Source organism: Leptinotarsa decemlineata, unplaced genomic scaffold (genome assembly GCF_025532065.1).
Source record: "Leptinotarsa decemlineata unplaced genomic scaffold, Ldec_3_MD MMD2_tig00001393_RagTag_RagTag, whole genome shotgun sequence".
In the NCBI taxonomy this organism is placed as follows: Eukaryota; Metazoa; Arthropoda; class Insecta; order Coleoptera; family Chrysomelidae; genus Leptinotarsa; species Leptinotarsa decemlineata.
The window spans coordinates 1545854-1567037 of record NW_027412562.1 but is presented as its reverse complement, the minus strand read 5'-3'; the positions used below and the strand labels follow the sequence as shown (position 1 = coordinate 1567037).

The 21184-nt window shown below is 35.3% G+C and overlaps 1 protein-coding gene across 1 annotated transcript; it reads right to left on the bottom strand.

The window, feature by feature from the left end:
• Nucleotides 1-424: 424 nt before the first annotated feature.
• On the bottom strand, nt 425-11501 carry LOC111504491 (uncharacterized). The gene is made up of 4 exons (XM_023159055.2): nt 11354-11501; nt 6400-6491; nt 1389-1497; nt 425-791 (listed from the first exon to the last, which is right to left on the bottom strand). The coding sequence occupies exons 1-4, from the start codon at nt 11436-11438 to the stop codon at nt 667-669; spliced, it is 411 nt and encodes a 136-aa protein (XP_023014823.2). The 5' UTR covers nt 11439-11501; the 3' UTR covers nt 425-666.
• Nucleotides 11502-21184: the final 9683 nt, after the last annotated feature.

The window sequence follows — 21184 nt, the reverse complement described above, 5'->3', positions numbered from 1 at the left end:
TGAAGTTTTCAGTTATTGAAAAATATTGTACTAGTCTTTTTTTATAAATTTTAACATATGTTTATATTATAGAAGATTGCATATGCTCTTGTTTTATGTATTTATGTCACTTACCGAGTATTAGTAACATGTACATAATTTCTTACTTTGGGTCATATTTGATATTATTATTATTATAATTGTAAACAATGGAAATGTTTGGTGGGGCCATTGATCTTCTCCATTGAACACATTTATGGAACTATACATTTCACAACAGTTAATTGAAAAACAAGTCTTATTGTTTGTTAAAAAAAGGTGATTTGTTACAACTCTGGCTACTAGACATTAGAACAGGCAATGAAATGTATCGACCAATTCCAAGTTTTTAAGTTACATATTTTCCACCTGTAATGATAATAATAATGAAAATTGAAACAAACACTAAGTTATACAAGATTTATTATCAATGAATATGCAAAACAGAAAAAAGGCAACGTATTTCTCAACTATTTTACAGTCAGATCATTTATCAACCTCAGTTGGTCGGTGTTTCGTTTGATGATGCTGCATCAACACCACTATTTTCACAGACAACGTATCTCTGGAAATCGCATTTAATGTCATTCCAAAGTAATTGTCCTTTTTTCGGATAATGGTATGTTTCTACACAATTCTCATTTCCGCCTACGTTGTTGGGTTCTGAAGAAGCCCAGCTGGTGAAGACGAAGGCTTTTCCAGTGGCAGACCAATAGAAGCAATTGCCGTTAATCCTTTCCCAGAAGACCAGAAATAAACTTGTCTATCAGATGCTGAAATGATAAAAGACGAATAATAGTAAAAAAAATTCGAATATACTGTATTTCAAGCCACCAAAGTTGCTGAAAGAGTCATATTTAAGAAGGGTTTGTGGGTTTCATTGGAAACAGACGAACTTCTAAAAAATGCTTCAGAAACTTCTCTGGAACTACATTACCGGTATATGATCATGAAATTTGAGTTCTAATTTTCTGATAGTTGTGAATAACTTCTTACCATGAATGAACTATAGTTATATGGAATCATTATTTTGAAGCCAGTTGCTACTATGATATGATCTGAGAATCAGTTATATGTTATTTGCTTTTCTGAATGTATCAATTGACCAGAATCATTCTTTTTGTATCCTTGCGATTCGAGCCATCACTTTGGTGAATATTTAAAATGAAGGAACAAGGGAACGAGGGAACGAAGTAACTGAACTTGTTTACCATTGATCATCTAATTATTGAATATCAACAAGAAGATATTTTCATTTCTGGAAATACTAGACGAAGTATGGAAAAAGAAGTGGGAAAATGCAAAAAATAACAAAATTTTTATCATGGTTTCCAAAAATACTGATTTTATAATATATTTTGTCAAATTACCTTCTTTCTCGAATACCTCGTACAACTGAACGTTTACCCTTTCGTTCGGAATGCTCACCAGGTTCTTGCCCATGGAGTTGCAGAACTTTTTTGCTTCCGGCTGCGTCATCTGAAATATTAAAAAATTGATTACTTGGACTAAAGATACTGATTTGAACAGAGGAATAGAAATAAATTAGGATGCATAGCTGCCACCCTGATGATATTCTCTTTTGAACAAAAGTTTTTTCAGCAAACTCAAATACCGACTTATGAAAGGACCTGGCCTCAGGCAGAGTGAGCTGAACTCCACAGAAGTCTCATAATTGGTACAGAAGTTCGTGAAACCAGGCGTAAGGCCTGCCGCTAAGTACCTGAGACCCCTTTGCAATTGTTGCCAAACCTTTCAAACATATGGGATCTCAACTTATATTCGTCAACATAACGCAACTCTACTAGTGATAATTGAAAAGTGGTGGGTTCATAATGAACTGATAACCCTACTGTAGTCCACCTGAACTATCTAAAGTAGGATAGAGAAGGAAAACGGGATGGAACGGATGAAATTTCAGTGCATTTTCTTTGAACTTATATACTCAAGCAAGATCAATCTGCAGGAATGGTTGTTATGTTTGTAGTGGAATCTTGCCTTTCTGCCCAAAAACGCCAGTGGATCTTGTATGGATAATGCAGAAGTTGGTCATTGCATTTTCACAGGGAACTTATTTTTCGTACTCAATGATCAATCTCCTCACGGTGAGGAAAGTGGTCATTGATGGTTGATGCTGGTGCTGTTGCCAAAGCGTCAGAGCCTGAAGAGAGGGCCCTATTGACTTAACTTTTATGGTGACTCAATCATTTACACAGCAATATTTTGGGAGCAGGTGTGGGGAGAAATAGAAATTTTGGGTCAGCGCATTGATCCACTCCGACTCATTTATCTACCCCATAGGTTTCATTCAAATTCTGTGCAGAATTTTGTTGGAATGTCAGTTAGTTCACATTCAAAGGTCACTTTGTTCCTGTATGTATGTCATTCGGGAATGAACACATGCTTCTAAAAGATACCAAGAAAGACAGAACACATATGACTTGTTTGTGAGACAAATAGAAACGAATTAATTTTCTCAGACACCCTGCAAGGCAAAGGACTGTCTTTGATTTCTTGAAGTATTTGAAGTATCTTATGTCACTAGTAGTGTTGAATTTTGACTTGAGAAATTCACACATGAACCTCAAATATATTCATAAGTATTTTCATTGAGCGCCTAATATCTTCAAATTTGAATGAAACAAAAGGTGTGTGATATATTAACGAAATTTTTCATTCGTTTGAAAGACCTATTGATGCCATTATGTGTGGAATATAACATCGCTATGGCTTCTCTGGTTCAATCGCATCCAAAACATCCAATTTTCCATGACTCCGGCTCATAAATTAGGTTAAACTTAATTGGTGTCATGGGCTATGTTGGCTTTGAGGACTGTGTAGTTTATGGCCTATTCGCGTACACCTACCACTTGAGAAAACCCCACAAGAAACAGTTAAACAGGGTCTGGCCACTGAGGGTCTGGCACACAGGTTCTAGCCACTGAGACCGTGCGAAATGAACGATCTCAGTGGCCAGTTCACATAACCTCCACGTGAGGTGACCATGCTCTCAAATCGCTAGTGAAGAATATCCTATGTGGCATGATCTGTGTGGCACGTAGTGCCGTCCTGTTGGAAATACACGTCGTTGTGGACCAGATCATCCTATTCAGGCCAAAAGAAGTTGGTAATCATCGACCTATAGCGCTCGCCGTTGAAAGTTATGGCCTGGCCAACGTTGTTCTGAAAGAAATATGGACTGGTGACCCTGCCAGCTCAAAATCCACACCAAACAGTGATACTTTCGGGATGCATTGGATTCTCTTGGATCTCGTGGAGATCGGTATCGTCTCAAATTCGGCAATTTTGTTCACGAACCAATTCATCCAGAAATGGATGAATTGGTTCGTAATTCTTGCAAATTATATAAACATTTCTCAATCAAATAATCAATCAAACAAGTTACTGAATTTATTGAGGTTTGTTATATCTTTTAGACATCTAGAAAGCTTATTGAAAATAGTAAGACCTACCACTGATGGACAATCTAATGTTGTTTTATATTGACGAAACGGAACATGAGTGTTTGATGATTTATTTGGATTTGTACTTTTCCACATTGTCTTTGACGATTGTGGAATATCATCAACTGAGTTACTTCAGCATTGAGGTACAATGAATTATTTGCGCACCAATTCACAACTAACTTCAGAGTACTTTCACACTTCTCAAACAGAAGATGATCCACATTACTGGACACTACCAAGGATGTGTCATCAGCGTACATCGTTATAAATGAATCTGTGATGAAGTTATCGATTTCATTCATATAAAGAAGGAATAATATCGAACCTAGCATAGATCCTTGTGGTACACCCATCGTGACGTCCAAGCGCTCAGAATCAAAGGTAGTATTGGTAGACTTACTATGATATTTCAAGCTAACAAACTGCTGTCTATTCTTCAGAAATGATAAAGTCCAGTCATAGGCAACACCTCGTATACCATACGCTTACACATAAAGCTTTGACATGAGTTGATATTGATTAACACAGTCGAAAGTCCTGCTGATTTTTCTATGAATGTTAGGGTCAGTTGCCAACTACTTCAGAGCCCATAACTCTGCGAAAGGCCAAGTTATTGTGAGCGACGCCTAATCGACTGCCTTTGATTCTCCTGCACCTGCGGTGTAATCTTGCGTTCCATTGATGGATGTTGATTGATCGTTTATGGAACCAGTGGATTTACATTCATTCCCTCATTGCGAATAATCCTCTCAGTAGAATGAATATGACAACAGTAAAATGGGAGAAGCGCGCGGTACGTTGTTCGAACAAAACACCCATTTTGATAAAACAATTTTATCATTTGTACGTGTTGTTGAAAGCTATATCCGTTCAAGGTGATTTGGTAAACCAGACTGAATAAATGGCAACTAATGTGACAGATGTTGCTTCAACAAAATGACTGTTATCAACTGTCAAAGTTCGGAAGTCCCTGTTGGAAGGGCCTATGTTGAGATTGAAGGTGCAATTTCGAATTTAACAGATTCTTCAAGAATAGAGCTCATTCATTTGAGCAATACTTCTGATATGTGAAGTATAAGATTTTGTGCTAGTGAAAAAAAGACTACAGAGGGTAATCTTCACCATACACAGGAATCAATATGACCAAAATATATGGTCTGTAGTTAAGTTCAGAGAACAGTTCAGACATAAGTTTCTCAGTATTTTCATTGAATTTCCACATCCAATATTCTTTTTCCACATACTTTTCCAATACACTTCTCCAATATATACTTTTCATATACTTTTCCAATATACTTTTTTCACATCCAATATACTTTTCAATGAACTTCCATATCCAATATACTTTTTCCACATACTTTTCCAATATACTTTTTCCACATACGTTTCCAATATACTTTCCAAATACTTTTCCAATATATACTTTCTATATACTTTTCCAATATACTTTTTACACATCCAATATACTTTTCATTGAATTATTAAATAAAACTGGCCGATACTCGATGAAAATCCAAATTAGTTTATGATTGAGGAAGCTATTGTATAGCGAAACACGTGTCGCGGTTTTTGTAAAACCCTGTTATAGTGACAATCATACAATAAACTGTATTGATTAGTTTTTTTCATTAAATTTACATATCCAATATACTCTTTCCACATACTTTCCCAATATACTTTCCATATCTTTACCCAATAAATACTTTCCATATATTTGTCCAATATACTTTTTGCACATCCAATATACTTTTCATTGAATTTCCTTATTCCATATACTCTTTCCACATACTTTTCCAATATACTCTCCATATACTTTTCCAATATACTTTTTCCACATCCAATATATTTTTCATTGAATCCTCGTATCCAATATACTCTTTCCACATACTTTTCCAATATACTTTCCACATACTTTTCCAATATATACTTTCCATATACTTTTCCAATATACTTTTCATTGAATTTCCACATCCGATATTTTTACTGAAAGAGCTGAATTGCTGATTTGTTGACAATGATTTTTTCCAATATGAAAACTTGAAATTCCGTTTTTATCAATGATGATATCAGAAATTACTAATACTCTGTGATATACATTTTTTTTTCAATTTCCTTCGAGAGTGAAGTCAGTGTCAATAGAAGGCGATTCATGCAGCTGAGGTGGAAAGTCATCACTGAGTCTGTGCTATGGCCATATTAATTGTGAAAAATCACGAAAAGTATTACAAGCATGGTTATTTGAGAAAAGTTTCAGTGAAATGAGTAATTTCTATCTGAAAACCAGAATATGCAATTTAGAGTTTTAGCTAGTGTGCCATAGTTTTCCAATTCCATTAATTGAACATCAGTATTGACGCAGTCGAACATCCTGAAATCCTATGAATATGTGACAACACATTTGGATATGTCAGGACTAAATCAAGTCACCATGCCTTGCGTCATGACCGCACTGTTTTTGGGCCCTCTATTCATCTAGTTACCCTGTACCAAAAGCTGTAGAGAAAGACAGAAAGCGATTTTATAATCGGCGGTCTGTGTCGTCGGAAATACACTCATGGATCTTAAATTAGCATGGTGAGAATTTTCTTTAATCTCATAGGCACTGTCTTTGTAAAGGAGTTGTTAATGTTCGGTTATGTTCAGAATTATCCTTCCCGGACAGTTGAGTCCAACAGTGCATTCGTGGTTCAGCGTAGTACAACTTATGTGAACTATGGCAGGTCGAAACCGCTCATATTTGATCACTCGTATGTATTTTCGGAGCTAGAGTTGCTGATTTCCCACATTTGGTTGTGGTGAATAATACTTTACCCCAGAGAGACTATTATGGAGCGTGAGTTTTGAAAAATCAGAGCAACCATGATTTGAAATTATTGAAATGGAACAAGTATTAGGATTATTAATATTATCTTACCGTAGACTTCAAATGGAAATAATAATTCATATCACCAATAGTTCGAAAATTAGCCATTTCCAATTGGATTTCATTGAAATCCTTACTGTTATCTGAAACAGAAAAAATTCTATGAATTCATTATTGACCACAAACATTTCGATTGATATAATTTCAATATATTACCGAAAATAGAATACAGAGGTCGCGACTTCAGATGAAATGTAAAAAATATGTTTTGAAAAAATCTGTTTTTCTGTTAATCAGTTGTGGCCTCATACGACCGACAACTCTCAGCAGTTGAGAAACTTGTGCGAGGTAAGGACCAACGAGGTCTTACCTTTTAACGTGCGATGACGTCAATATATACATATATATATATATATATATATATATATATATATATATATATATCTATATTATTGATTTCAATTTAAGAGCCACCGGTAGACAGCTGTTTCAGCCTATTGGGCATCGTCAGTACCGGGCAGGCGGTCCTCGATTGAAGACAAGATGAGAAAAAAACAAGAAAGTACTTGATGATACTTGGGTGTAACACCAATAGGTGGTTCCACTTATGTTTCACTTGCGTTTACGCAGCTATTTTTATCAAGTACTTTCTTGGTTTTTTCTCATTTTGTCTTCAATCGAGGACCGCCTGCCCGGTACTGACGATGCCCAATATGGGAATGATCAAAAAATACTTATCTATTCATTTTTTGATTTTCATGGAATTATTTTCCAGCAGCTTGACTGCATTAACCTTTCTAGATTTCATATCATTTCTAGAAACATGTGGATTCGTTTTCCGATGGTATTTCAGGTTAGCTTCCCGAATTTCTGCTACCGCAGTTGTCGGTTGATTGGTCAAACCACCAACCATGACATAAAAACTTGGCAAGTTGATTTGGGTGTCACACCAATAGATGGTTCCACTTATGTTTCGCTTGCGTTTATGCAGCTATTTTTATCAAGTACTTTCTTGGTTTTTTCTCATTTTATCTTCAATCGAGGACTGCCTGCCCGGTACTGACGATGCCCAATAGGCTGAAACAGCTCTCTACCGGTGGCTCTTGAATTAAAATCAATATGGGAATGATCAAGAAGTACTTATCTATTCATTTTTTGATTTTCATGGATATATATATATATATATATATATATATATATATATATATATATATAATATATAAGAGAGATTTTGGCTTTCTACTTCTCCACCTTCATACAAAAAAATGTATTTCCATCGTCCTTTCTCTAAAAAATTCCCATATTTGTTTTGCATGGAGATGAAGTAGTAGAAAGCCAAAATAATTTTGTGAATAATAAATACGTAATAGGAAAACGTGCTTTTTGTATAATTCAATGTTCATATAAAAATATTTTTGCAATGTTAATATGAAAGAAGTTGTTTAGAGAGATATTTCTCCTTCAGTTTGTATCTAAAAGTTACTTCTATGCATAATCATAGAGTTCATTTTGAACTGAATTGCTTTCTCTGGAAGGTTAACACATTTTTTGTACAAGGATGGAAGATTTGAAAGCCCAAACCTTTCTTTCACAAAAATTTATCTCTTCTAAAAATAATCTCCTTTCATTTCATTATTCTTCTTATTTTTGAAATGCATTTTTTGAGTTTATAACCGTCCAAGCTCAGGAAAATGAATAATTTTGAATCAAGTTACTGACTAACTGACTTCTTCAAAGGTATATACTCTCACAGAAACTTTTCGAGGTTAACTTTTCTGTTTGTCTTTAGTCACACTTCAGCGAATTCCCTGTAGATTTGGTTCTGTTCATTTATCGAATTTTGAGAAGTAATGAATCTTGAAATCACTATTCACATTTGAATATTATAAATTCACTCAGATATTTATTGATATTCTTTTCATTCTGTTCAACTTATTCGAATATACATCCAGAGAGACAGTGTTTGAATTGATTATGGAGTCAGCTTATACAGGGTGGGCCTTTGAAAAAGTAATGCAAGGTGGAATAACTTTCCGCTAATATCCCAAAAGTCGTTATATGATCATTCGCGAGGAAGAATAGTTTTGAACCTGAAATCTTTGTGATATGTTGTAATTTCGCCTCCAATGTTTTTAAAATAGGAATGTACGTCGTGTTTTATCTCACTGAAAAAAGCTTTTGATTTCCTATAGATTCATGCTTAGAAGAGTGTCAGGAGTATCAAAACCGACGTTTAGGAACATGTTTCATGAATTTGTGACAGATATTTGCTGTTATAAAAATATATAGGTATCAGTAATCTAACAAATTGCAATGGATAGCGTCTTGAGGATGTTAAAAGAGTACATATTTAAGATTTGGTTATTTCAAAAATGCAATAATGACGATTCAAATAGGAAAAGTTGATATATGAAAGTCTACCTGAGGAAATTACTGTTGTATTGAAATGATAGAGCCTATATTAGGGAAATTTGTAAAACACAAGTACCACAAGAAAATCTTTAAGGTCCTCTAAGAGCAGTGTTTGTGCGAAAGTAGTGATTCACGTTAGAATTGAATCACTGGAGATTTTCGTTTGGAAAAACGTCCTCAGGAAGTTTATTTCATATAAACGAAGCTCTCCAGATGAAAGAGTTCTTAAATAGTGAAGTTCAAGGTGTACTGAGTTGAACCTCAGAACAGGATGAGCCTCAAGGATGAGCAGCCACAGTCCGTTGCTTATTTCTGATATGTACCGCTCTTGGTGGAATCAAATGTGCCAAGAAAGTATTTATGGAAAGGAGATAAATTGACAACCTCTCTTCGAACGTGAAATTTAACATGTTTTTGGATGTTTGCGGAAAGTTCTTTCCATAGCGATTCGGTTTCGATGTGAAACATCGCAACATCTTAATATTTATGAATCTCTTGGATATTGAATTTCATTCATTCAATCAGCTTTTTTCTTTTGAAAGCAATGGAGATCACACAGTTTTCAGGAAATTTCGACTATACTGAGAATATCATTCGAAAATAGCTAGTGGTGTAAGGTTTTCTCAACGGAAAATCGAACCGATTTCGAAAACGGTTTTTCCTGAGGAGCTGAAAATGACTCCACTCTATCAATTTAGATGAAAAATATATAATCCCGGACTAGAACTCATGAAAGATCAGACTTAAATGAATGTGACTCAAGTTGCATTGTTCAGCATATTTAACCAAGAATGAGTATTCTTTTTTCCTATTTTTATTGTCGCAATGCATATTTCTCAACAAACTCTGTTTTATATATTTTCCAAATATTGAATATTCGAATAATGGTCAGGTGCACGACTCAACATCAACAGAAATGCACCGATTTTGCAAAAACCGTTTCAGGAATTATATTCCAGAAAACTGCATTCGAATAGGTCAATTTTTCGAAAATTGTCTACATTTTCTTACATAATATGATCGTTAAACTCAAAGCTCATCAGAGAAGAAAAGAAGCATTACATGACATTGATGTTTCGGTCCAAACTTAGCTAGATTCATGTGGGTTTTCATCTAATTTGTAAAAAAAAATCTCATCTTTGAAATCATAAATATTGTACTAGTCTTCGAACAGATATACTAATATGGCACATTTTCTATTAAATATTAACATTCTAGACACTTATAGACTCAAAAATTCAATAAAAGGGTACATTCATTCGCAAGTTGCAGTAACAAAAATGGTGAAAAAAAGCAGAATGTATGTTTTTGAGTAGAAATTAATTGCAATTCATAATTCGCAACCAATTTCAACAGAAGTAATGATCAAATTATAATATCAAGGAGACGACACAATTTCAATAAACTCTATCATGTTCAAATGGAGAGGCAAATAGTGACATAATTGAATAGAACTGGCCGATACTTGATGAAAATCCATATTAAATATAATTAATACAGTTTATTGTATGATGTTCACTATAAAGGGTTTTCCAAAAAACGCGACACGTGTTTCGCTATATAATAGCTATTGTATAGCGAAACACGTGTGGCTGTTTTTGTAAAACCCCATATAGTGAAAATCATACAAAACACTGTATTAATTAGTTTTAAATAGTGTCATGCTATTAAGAAGCCACATGTATGCAAAAACGTGAAACATCCTCAGGTCTTTTTGCTGCGGTTGAATGTATAACGATAGAGGTACCTACTATTTCATGTAAGAAAATCTGAATACAAATAATAATTTATCATCCTACATGAAAGTTTTCTACATTTGGTTCGGTAATAGTCGATTCTATCTACAATGAGATGGTTTTTGTGAGGAACTTTTTGAACAAGTTTTTTCAGCTGATGGATTAGAACTGTAGAGCAGTGGCAAACTAGATCTCCGGAATTGAAAACTTATTTGAAAAGGAAAGGGTTTGAAAACTAGGCACTGACAACAATTCAATATGAGAAGGTACAATTTAATGAAGACACAAATCGTCTTGAGATAGTTGGAATTACACAGAAATTACTCTATTGAGGAGGAACTGACTGAGATAATGTTATTAAATATCAAAGTAGCGTGAAACATTGGATTGAAAATTTAATAAAGCCAAATGAAGTATTTTTGTATAGAAATATGCGGAATGTTTTTCAAAACCATTCAAAAATCAATAGCTACCTGTACAATTATGTTGGGAAAGTGACCATTATACCTATTTCATGATAAAAATGCCAATTATTCATCCAAATTTATGGCGATCAATGGAAGTGATAGTTTATTTTCAAGTAACTATATTCTGTAGTTCTTGATATATTTCATTTTATTATATAATATATGAATATAAGGATCAGAAAGCCAAAATCCAGACCAGAATTTTATAGTGAACAAGAGAAAAATTATCAGTTGATAGTACTTTCTATAGTTCCGCAAGCTAGCTGAAGTTTCATGACCACATTTCAGTCGAAACAATCTCTATTATTTTTAACGATAACACATCATAATTTCAGAGACGAATCTCTGAATTTAAACTACACTACGAAAATAAAAAGGTATGTTTCTCACCTTGATCGTTCGCCGTCTGATTCACTGAGGCTGAATCAATGACGCAAAATATGGAACAACTGATTACTAACACTTTAGTCAACATCTTGGAGGACTGCAATGACAATATTGCATTATTCTACTTTTTGAGCATTTTATATCCCAGCCTTATCTCATCTGGGCAATTCTTGGTCATAATATTATGCAATGATGTTGGTTATTTTTTATTTTCAATTCAGAATGAAGATAATAATTATCTTCAAACGAATTAACTTCAGAATCATTGAAAAAAAATATTTGGAAGGTGTCATATTTGATCTTGGTATATTTTACCCCTATAATTGCTCATTGTCAGCCGTAATCTGGTAATTTCATTTGTGCATCTTTTCAAACACATTATTTCTCATAAGAATCGACTCACAAGCGATTGTGAGCTGGTTCTTATTACCCTGCGTTGTATTTCATGAAAATAACAGAATATGCAGATAACATTTTTGAATGTTTCTCAGAACATTCTAGTTCATGCAAAAATATCCGAAAAATTGATTGGATGATTTTCAAACTATCAATCAATGGTGAAATTGCTCATCTATAGCTTTTAAGTGAACAATGGCTGGATCCAAAACTTTCTGTTCCTTAGAAGGATGCACATGCATATAGTCATGATGAAATCGATTTTGAAGCTGACGCTCAGCAAATATTCAGTTGAAAAAACAGTGGGGGAATTTCAACCGACTATTTTTTCACCGATTTTGAAAAGTTGCCAGTGTGCGGCTAGCCTTACGATTTTCGTCGTGATTGGAAATTACCTACCTAGGCACAAGAAGGTTATACATATAATAATAATAATAATAATACGTTTATTATTTACCAAAAATTCACAACCAATATTAAGTTTCAATAAAAAAAAACTAACTGGCAGAAGATTGAATAATTTTGGACCGTGATAGAAAATACATCTTTTCAGTAACTGCGTGTCCTTGTACAGACATTCGGTAGAGTAAATTTTAGGTTTTTTGAATAATATTTTCAACATTGTATTTTGAGATAGTTGGAGGGTATTAAATGTACCACCCCAGGCAGCAATACAGTATCTTATTACAGATTCTGCTAAAGACTGGTATATGGTGATCAAATTTTTGTGTTCCAGAATGTTTCTCAATTCATAGAATTTTTTTGTTAAAAGTCTGAGCCGTTTTACAACATAGTTTATGTGGTCATTCCACCATATATGCCGATCCACTATAACTCCCAGATACTCATTTTCGTTCTTTCTATAACAAAACAATTGCAATTTGTTGTATTAGTACAGTCTCTGTCATGTATATGGATTATGTTATTTCCAGGTTGATCGTTCTGTAATAGGGTGAATGTAATAAATTTAGTTTTTTTCACATTCAGACTCAGAAGGTTGTGATCAAGCCATATCTGGATATCTTTCAGTCCCTTTTCTGATTTTTCAAATGCCTCCTTCCAATTACTACCTGTGAATATGAGTGCTGTATCGTCCGCATATGATATGAGATGACCTCCAAAATTGTTGATGGAACATATACTATTAATGTAAACAAGAAATAGTATGGGACCTAAACCTGTTCCCTGTGGTACATCTGTTTTAGCTTTCATTGCTTCACTCAGGCCATTATCAACTTTGACCTTTTGTATCCTATGTGATAGATAGTCTTCCAAAATATTGTATGTTGGGTCACGTATATCATAACCATGTAATTTTTTTAATAGCATGTCGTGATCAACGGTGTCGAATGCCTTAGCTGGGTCTAGAAATATAGCTAAACATTTTTCTGATCTATCCAATGCTCCAATTATTTTTTGTACAAAATCTAGTACTGCTTTTTCGGTAATGGAGTTGCTAATGAAACCAAACTAAATCCACTAGAATCCACAATGCCGGAAATTACTTTTCGACAGCCTTTAGTGAGGCGAATTTTGAAACAGCTCAATATCAACAAAGCGTCTGACCCTGATTAAGTGCCCGTCATCATACTTAAAAAGTGCGCAAATGAACCCGCACCAGATTTTTGCAGACTTTTCAACCCGTCTTATAAGAAAGGAGTTTTTCCTTCTTGTTGGAAGATGGCTCGCGTTCAGCCTATTCCCAAAAAGGACAAGAAAAATCTTCCATATAACTATAGACCAATCGCTTTGCTATCAGTGATATCAAAAATCATGGAGAATGTCGTAAACCACCATTTCCTCAAATATTTGGGAGGCTTCAACATCTTGAGTGAACATCGTATGTCACCTATATTTGGCAAAACGCCATCGAGAAACATGGAGAATCAAGATCGGTTGCGTTTGATAATTTTAAGGCCTTCAACCGTGTATGGCATGAGGGTTTGCTGGCCAAACTTCGAAGCTATGGCTTGTCATTTTTGTGTATGGCTCTTTAGCTTCCTAAAAGAATGTTTCCTGCATGTAGCTGTCGATGGATATCTTTCGAATACTTTCATCATCAACGCTGGTATTCCCCAGGAATTTCATTTGGATTCCAGGACATTGACTTCGGAAGCACATCTTCACCGGCAGCAGGTTGCATATCTTAATTAGGGTCAAGAAGTGATTCCGAATTGAGGTGACAGTAACTAGGTTCAATTCAATGCCACAAAAACCCGGGCATCGGTTTTCTTCGCTGAGTTTGTTGAGGGTTCAAATGGGCATCAATATGTATTGACACAATTATGTCGCTGAAAATGCAAAGGTTGCTTCCCAAAAGCATGGAACACTGTTCCGAACCAGAAAACTGTACACACCTCAGCAACTTTTGATGCTTTATGAAGCTCAGATCAGACCTTCTTTGGAGAATTATTCTCATGTATGGAGCTCCGCCCCTAATACCCTCAATCTGTTGGATTCCATCTAGAAAAGAGTAATCTGCCTGATTGGAAACGCGAATATCACTTGCAACCTTGATAGTCTGGAACATCGAAGAAAGGTTGAAGATTTGTCTCTGTTCTCTCTGTATCTGTAGAGTAGGGAGGGTGAGTGTAAGCCCACAGCACTTAGGCCACATGTGTCCCATTGTACATCCTCCAGAGGAGTTGTCCTCCTAGGTCATCGTCCATCCTGTCCTTTCCAGGAAGGTGGACAGGTCACTGGGAGACATCTCCTTTATATCGGCAGGTGTAGGCCAAGACTCGCCGAACAGACACTCTCTTATTGACGATAACTCCGGGCACTCGCACAGGACATGCCTGACAGTCTCATCTTCCTGTTCACACATCCTGCATAGAGGTGTGTCCACTAGCCCCATATCATGAAGGTGTCTCCTTAGTTGACAGTGGCCAGTCAGAAATCCCACTATTAGGCGTAGATTTTTCCTGGTCATCGCCAGATATCTCTTTGGCGCCAGCTTCCCAGGGTCACCCAATGTGATCCTGGCAAGATTACATCCTTTGATTCCCATCTCTTCAAGGACTGAGCATGGGTGTAGCATTTGACTAGTTCCGCAATTGTCGAAGTCATCAGGCCGTAGGTGCCACTGGGTCCTAAGATTCTTAGTCCAGCCGCTTCCTTGGCTAAGAGTCGGCAATGCGATTACTTTTACTCCTGTCGTGCCCTTCAACCCACCTCAGGATAATGTTATTATCTACCGAGGCTTTGGCTGAATCTTGGTGACACTCTAGTACTAGCCCTGAGGCTGAGCCTGAACAGGCTGAGCCCTGTTCAAGGCTTATAGAGCTTGTCTGCTGTCAGTGCAGATTGTTATGTTTGTGCCAGAAATTCCTCTCTTGGTTATTTCTTTTGTGGCCATCGAGATACCAGCCTGTTCTATAGATATTTACGCGACGGACTATGGGTTCTCATCTTTTTGAGGTTCAACTCGGTACACCTCAAACTCCATTCTTTGGGACCCCTTTCATTTGGAGAACTGCGTTTATGTGGAATGAACTTCCTGAGACAGCTTTTCCAAATGGGTTTAGTCTACAGCGATTCAAATCCAATGTGAACCACTACTTTCGTACAGGCAACGCCCATACAGCGTCTTGAGGATTTTCCTGTAGTGCTTGTGTTTTGTATTTGAAAAAACTGATCTATTTATTTTTCATTTCCATTAATTTCGGATTCTTATTGATGTAAATTTTCCTAACCAGTTAGGAGACTGGTATGCTGACAAGAATTGTGGAAATGAAAACTGCAATATTTTCACAGCAACAATAGTTCATTTTGTAATGTTAATGTAATGTTCCAGTGTTAATAAATATGTTATTTTTCATAAATCTAATTACTGATATGTTCAACTCGAAACCTTGAATGTAGCACATCATGTGGTCGATAATAATTTTGTTCTAATTGAATTTCCTTTGATGAAATGAGTTTCATTTTGAAATCGCGATACGAATCGGGTGTGGAGAATCACATTCCCTTCAGTTGTTTTCATTTATACACTATAATAAAAACTTTGCGATTTTTTCAAATCCGTAAGTCAATAAAAATCAAAGTCCATATAAGATATCACATTGGCCTTGAGAAACCTCTGGTCAGTAACATACACTATCTCAAATTAATGAAAATGCAAGAACGAATAATGATTTTGAAAAAACAATGGGGTTAATTGAAGGGAAATGAACCGAAGTTGCTGAGATGAGATAGCTTTTAACCCAAAAAGATAAATCCTTATTTATTATATAATTTTTGGATTGCGGGAGTGCTACAGATAGCATTTTATCATTTTGGACTGTAAACAACGGAATCCTTCACTTTCCTTATCTTTCACATGTTTTGGAACATTTATTTGAATCAGGTGATTGTAATTAAAATTATCAGAGAGATTTTCAATGAAGCTGTTATTTGCAATTTTTATTGTTGCTGCCTACTTTTAGAGTGCAGTGATCAATCAATAAACAATTCAGGATGTTTTGCAGAAAGCTTGATAATCCTGTAACTGAGAAATGAGCAATTTCAAAGAATATGTTGTTGTTTCGGGATTGTCCGATATGGATATCAAATTCATATTCACTCCTCACCTCTGAAGTTCGAACAGCAAGAGAATGTATCGTTTCCTTACTCGTTTCTAGATCGAGACCGAGAAAGCGGTACATGTGCCCAGTTAGAATGACTATCTCTTGATTTGCGGAGGCAAGAGCGCAAGTCGTGTCTTGATTTTTTGGAAAAAGGTCGGGGGGTCGCATTTCAGGTTAGCTTCCCAAATTTCTGCTACCGCAATTGTCGGTTGATTGGTCAAACCACCAACACTGACATAAAAACTTGGCAAGTTGACTTGGGTGCCACACCAATAGGTGGTTCCACTTATGTTTCGCTTGCGTTTACGCAGCTATTTTTATCAAGTACTTCCTTGGTTTATTTTCGTTTTGTCTTCAATCGAGGACCGCCTGCACGGTACTGACGATGCCCAATAGGCTGAAACAACTGTATACCGGTGGCTCTTAAATTGAAATCAATATGGGAATGATCAAGGAGTACTTATCAATTTATTTTTTAATTATATATATATATATATATATATATATTATTATTATATATATATATATATATATATATATATATATATATATATATATATATATGATGTGTTGGCATTATAATGCCATCTGAGATGATGGCGAAACGTCGACTATCGAATGGTACACAACGGATGAACACCCGGAAAAACAACACATCATATTCTACCATCCGTGAAAACCTACATTGTAATATATATATATATATATATATATATATATATATATATATATATATATATATATATATACATCTCAAACAATTATTTTCATTTCAGAAATAATAAATATGCCTCGATATATATACACAAAAGTGCGGATTTATATTTTGATTTAACTCCTAGAGATATTAACCTTTCTAGATTTCATATATGTATATATATATATATATATATATATATATATATATATATATATATATAAACTGTAAAAACTGTAAAAATGATGATAAATAAATCTTGAAAATCTTGAAAAAAATCTAGTGTGGGAATAGTGGGTGGTGCCTTTCCCAGAAAATCAACTGAGGATTGGCCCGCAAATTGTTCAGCTGGGAGATTTGCTTTTCTATGGCTGTTGTTGCTGTTGTGGCTGTTGTTGAACCACCCGCTTATGTTAGTGGTGAAATTGTGTTTTTTTTAAGTTCTGATTAACAGCTTCATCTACCGACCAGAAGGATCTAGACCCATTGGGATTGGCAAGCAGTTCATCTCCAATTTTTTTATTGCGAAGTTCTTTGCTTTCATGTATCCTAAGTTTACAGCCGTTGCGAGCATTAACAAACCTAGTTAATTTTTCGGCATTGGGATTTTGCCCCACTACCGGTGCATTCATGGATGATAGAATAACACCCGTGACTTCAGAAGCACAAGTTGATGAATCTTTAGAGCTGGAACAAACATCTAGCCAGGAGAAATTCATCTGACCAGTAATGTAACAACTTTGCGCGGCTCAGATTGTTCCCCAACATTTATCGGTAATTCAGTCAAAACTGAAAAGAGTTTGTGGTCAGAAGATCCCAATGGAGACCTTACGGTGACTGTGTAAATTTCTGGATTGGTTAGATACAGAAGATACAGAAGACTAGCATATTCTTTATCACGGTCAGGAATTCTGGTTGGCTCATTTATAATCTGAGTAAGTCCGCAGCTGATTTCAAAAGCCTAAGTTTCGCGACCTTGTTCCTCGTTTATATTTGGAAATTTCAGCCATTTGATATTGTGGACATTAAAGTCATTTATGTAGGTTAATTAAACCTGAACCTGAAATAACAAAAGTGTTACCTGAATTATCAATTGATCATCTAAGATACCAGAACAATAATTATTCAACTTCCATAACAAAGTAAAATTATTGTTCAGCCTGTGGCTTGAACCACCGACTAACACGACGGTCGACTGATTGAGAGAACCAAGCATTCACGTCGAACCGACCGGCTACCGGCTACATTTCTTTCAATCTTGCCATGTGTTTTTTCACTTCTCCTATATCTGTAGTATATTCTGTATAACAAATATTGTGCCATACGTGATAAAATATAATCAACACATATTGCTATATTCACCAAATTTCCCACGATAAAAATGTTTATTTCCATTACACTCATAATTGCCAAAATCCATACAAGTTGAATAATAAATTTCTACTCTGTATTGCACTCGGGTTGAATTTATTAAATATTTATTCAATACTTCACCATACAAGTTGAAAAGTATGAATTGTTCATTCGCGATATTTATTGCTTTTGCAATTTTATGTTTCACGGAAAATGTTTTCGAATTTGGAAACTATAATAATTATTTCGAATCACGTGATAAATCAAGTGCTGTAATTGGCATTAGCGAGAATGTGATTGTTTAGGCAATTCCGGAAATGTCGGATGAATGGAAAATTTCGATTGCTTCATTCGTGTTGGATACCGGGCCGTTTATAAATAGTGATGTATCGTTTTAATCAGGATGTGATGAGATATGGTCCAACAGAATTGAAGTGAATCCACCACGAGATTGATTCGAAATTTGGATTATTTGTGGAAGCTTTAAACCGTACGAATCACCATTGTTGACAGTGCTTTTTTACTTTGCCAACGTATTTGTTTTTTACTATTCCGATCCTGCACACATTAAAGGGAAATTTATATTTCGACATGATGTTGCTCATCCTCATTACTAAGATAATAATTTTTTTAACGACAGGGACAAATGAATTGACTCCTTGGTCACCCTACTTGGGTTTGGCTGTCCTTGTTCATCTTTCACTGCCTGAACCACTGTGTATGCTGTTTTTGGCATTGGCATGGGATGTGGGAGTTGAGCAAAACGGCCATCGGATGCCTGCTTCCACGTAGTCCCGCTGGATACGGGAATGACAGAATCACTTTTGGTTTTGTTATTCCCTAACTGAATGGGATCCCAATGATGGTTCAATCCTAAGGTGTGTGTATCCTTGCCGAGAGGATGAATGACACTGAGCCTATCAGCTGTCTTTACGGAATCTTCGAGGTACCGGGCGCCCTCTCGTCGTAGCATCGCCTTGTCACGGTAATGCGGAGCTCTGCCGTGATTGATCTTCCATCCCTAGCTACTCGTGGGACTTTTAGGGACAGACCAAACTTGAAAGTTCTTTTCAACGCTGATTCTACAAAGGAGATGGATGTCGAGCTTACGACTCCAACAGACCTATCAATCAATCAATCAATCAAAACATACTTTATTGTCGAAAAAACTCTTGTTTTGTTGACAAAGTAGAATATACACGTACAGAAAAAAAATTTGGGCAAAACACACACAATTATGTAAAATATAAATAAAATAGAATGAAAATAAAAATAAAATTGTTATATAAACAAGCAGTATATAAACATATACATTTATCAATTATACATTTTATTCAATAGAATAAGTGTCAATGAATAAATAAAATATCAATCATGAAATGTTATTTGAACATTTTGTCAATTTTACGACTTATAATTCAACAGTCTAATCGAGTATGCTATACAGTACCCGCAATAAATTACAGTTTCACTGAAAGTTGTCATTGTAAAATTCTTGCAAACTATAATAGGGTCTGCTCGCGAGAAGTTTTTTTGTGTATTTTCTGAAGCTGTCAATACTATCGTAGCTGTTTCTAAAATGAGACGGTAAGTGATTATACATTTTAACACCGTTATAGAAAATGGAGTCCTTCACTAGGGATGAAGAAGGCAATGGTAATTTAAAATTATTTTTAGATTTTAGGCGAGTGCTATGACACGAAGAAATATATTCAAATGTTGACCTATGTTTGTGTATAAGACACGCAGTTTCCATTACAAAGAAAGTCACAACTGTCAATATATTTTTTTCTGCAAATAACTGCCTACATGAATTGCGCAGTCCTAGTTTGAACACATATCTAATGGCTCTCTTTTGCAGTTTAAGTACTGAATCTAGCAGAGTAGAGTTACATACCCCCCAGAAAGGAATGGCATATCTCAGTTGAGATTCAATTAATGCATAATATGCGTTCATAGCCGTAGCAGTACCAAGTTCCCTTGAAATAATTCTCATTGCATAGCACCCTGAGGAGATTTTATTCTTCAATTGGTTGACGTGTGCTTCAAACTTCAATTTACTGTCAATATATAGGCCCAAAAATTTTGTGCAGTCTTTATTTTCAATCTTCTCATTTTCTAGAGGCATATCTTCTAAAGTACATTTGAAAGTTAATATATTTGTTTTTTTTTATATTGAAAGAGAGAAGATTCGAGTCGCACCAAAACTTGATTACATTATTATCTCTGCTTATCTTATTATTCAAATCTTCAACAGTTTTACTATGCCATAAAATGGTGGTGTCGTCAGCAAATAAGCTAATTTTTCCAGAAGTATTTATACACAGTAAATCATTGATATATACAAGAAAAAGAGTGGGTCCCAAAGCCGATCCTTGTGGCACTCCGTAATCTATATTAATATATTTTGAAGTTATATCACTTTTTACGACTTGACTGTGCCCAGTTAGGTAGGATTCGAACCAATCTAAAGTAACTCCCTCACAGCCGTAGCAATGTAGTTTCCGCAAAAGTATTTCGTGGTCTACACAGTCAAAAACCTTTTTTAGGTCACAAAATACTGCTGCAGCTACATCTCCGGCATTTAAATCTGAATATACCTCATACAGGAAGGAAAAAATTGCATTTGGGTGTTCTTTTTAGCCTGAAATCCGAATTGATTTTATTTGATAATTTTATGAGCGATAAGGAATTCATTGAGCCTTTTTTTCACTAGTTTTTCAATTATTTTTGCTAGGGTCGGTACAAGTGATATTGGACGATAGTTAGAAGGATCATCTAAGTTTCCGCCTTTGTGCAAGGGAATTATCACAGACTTTT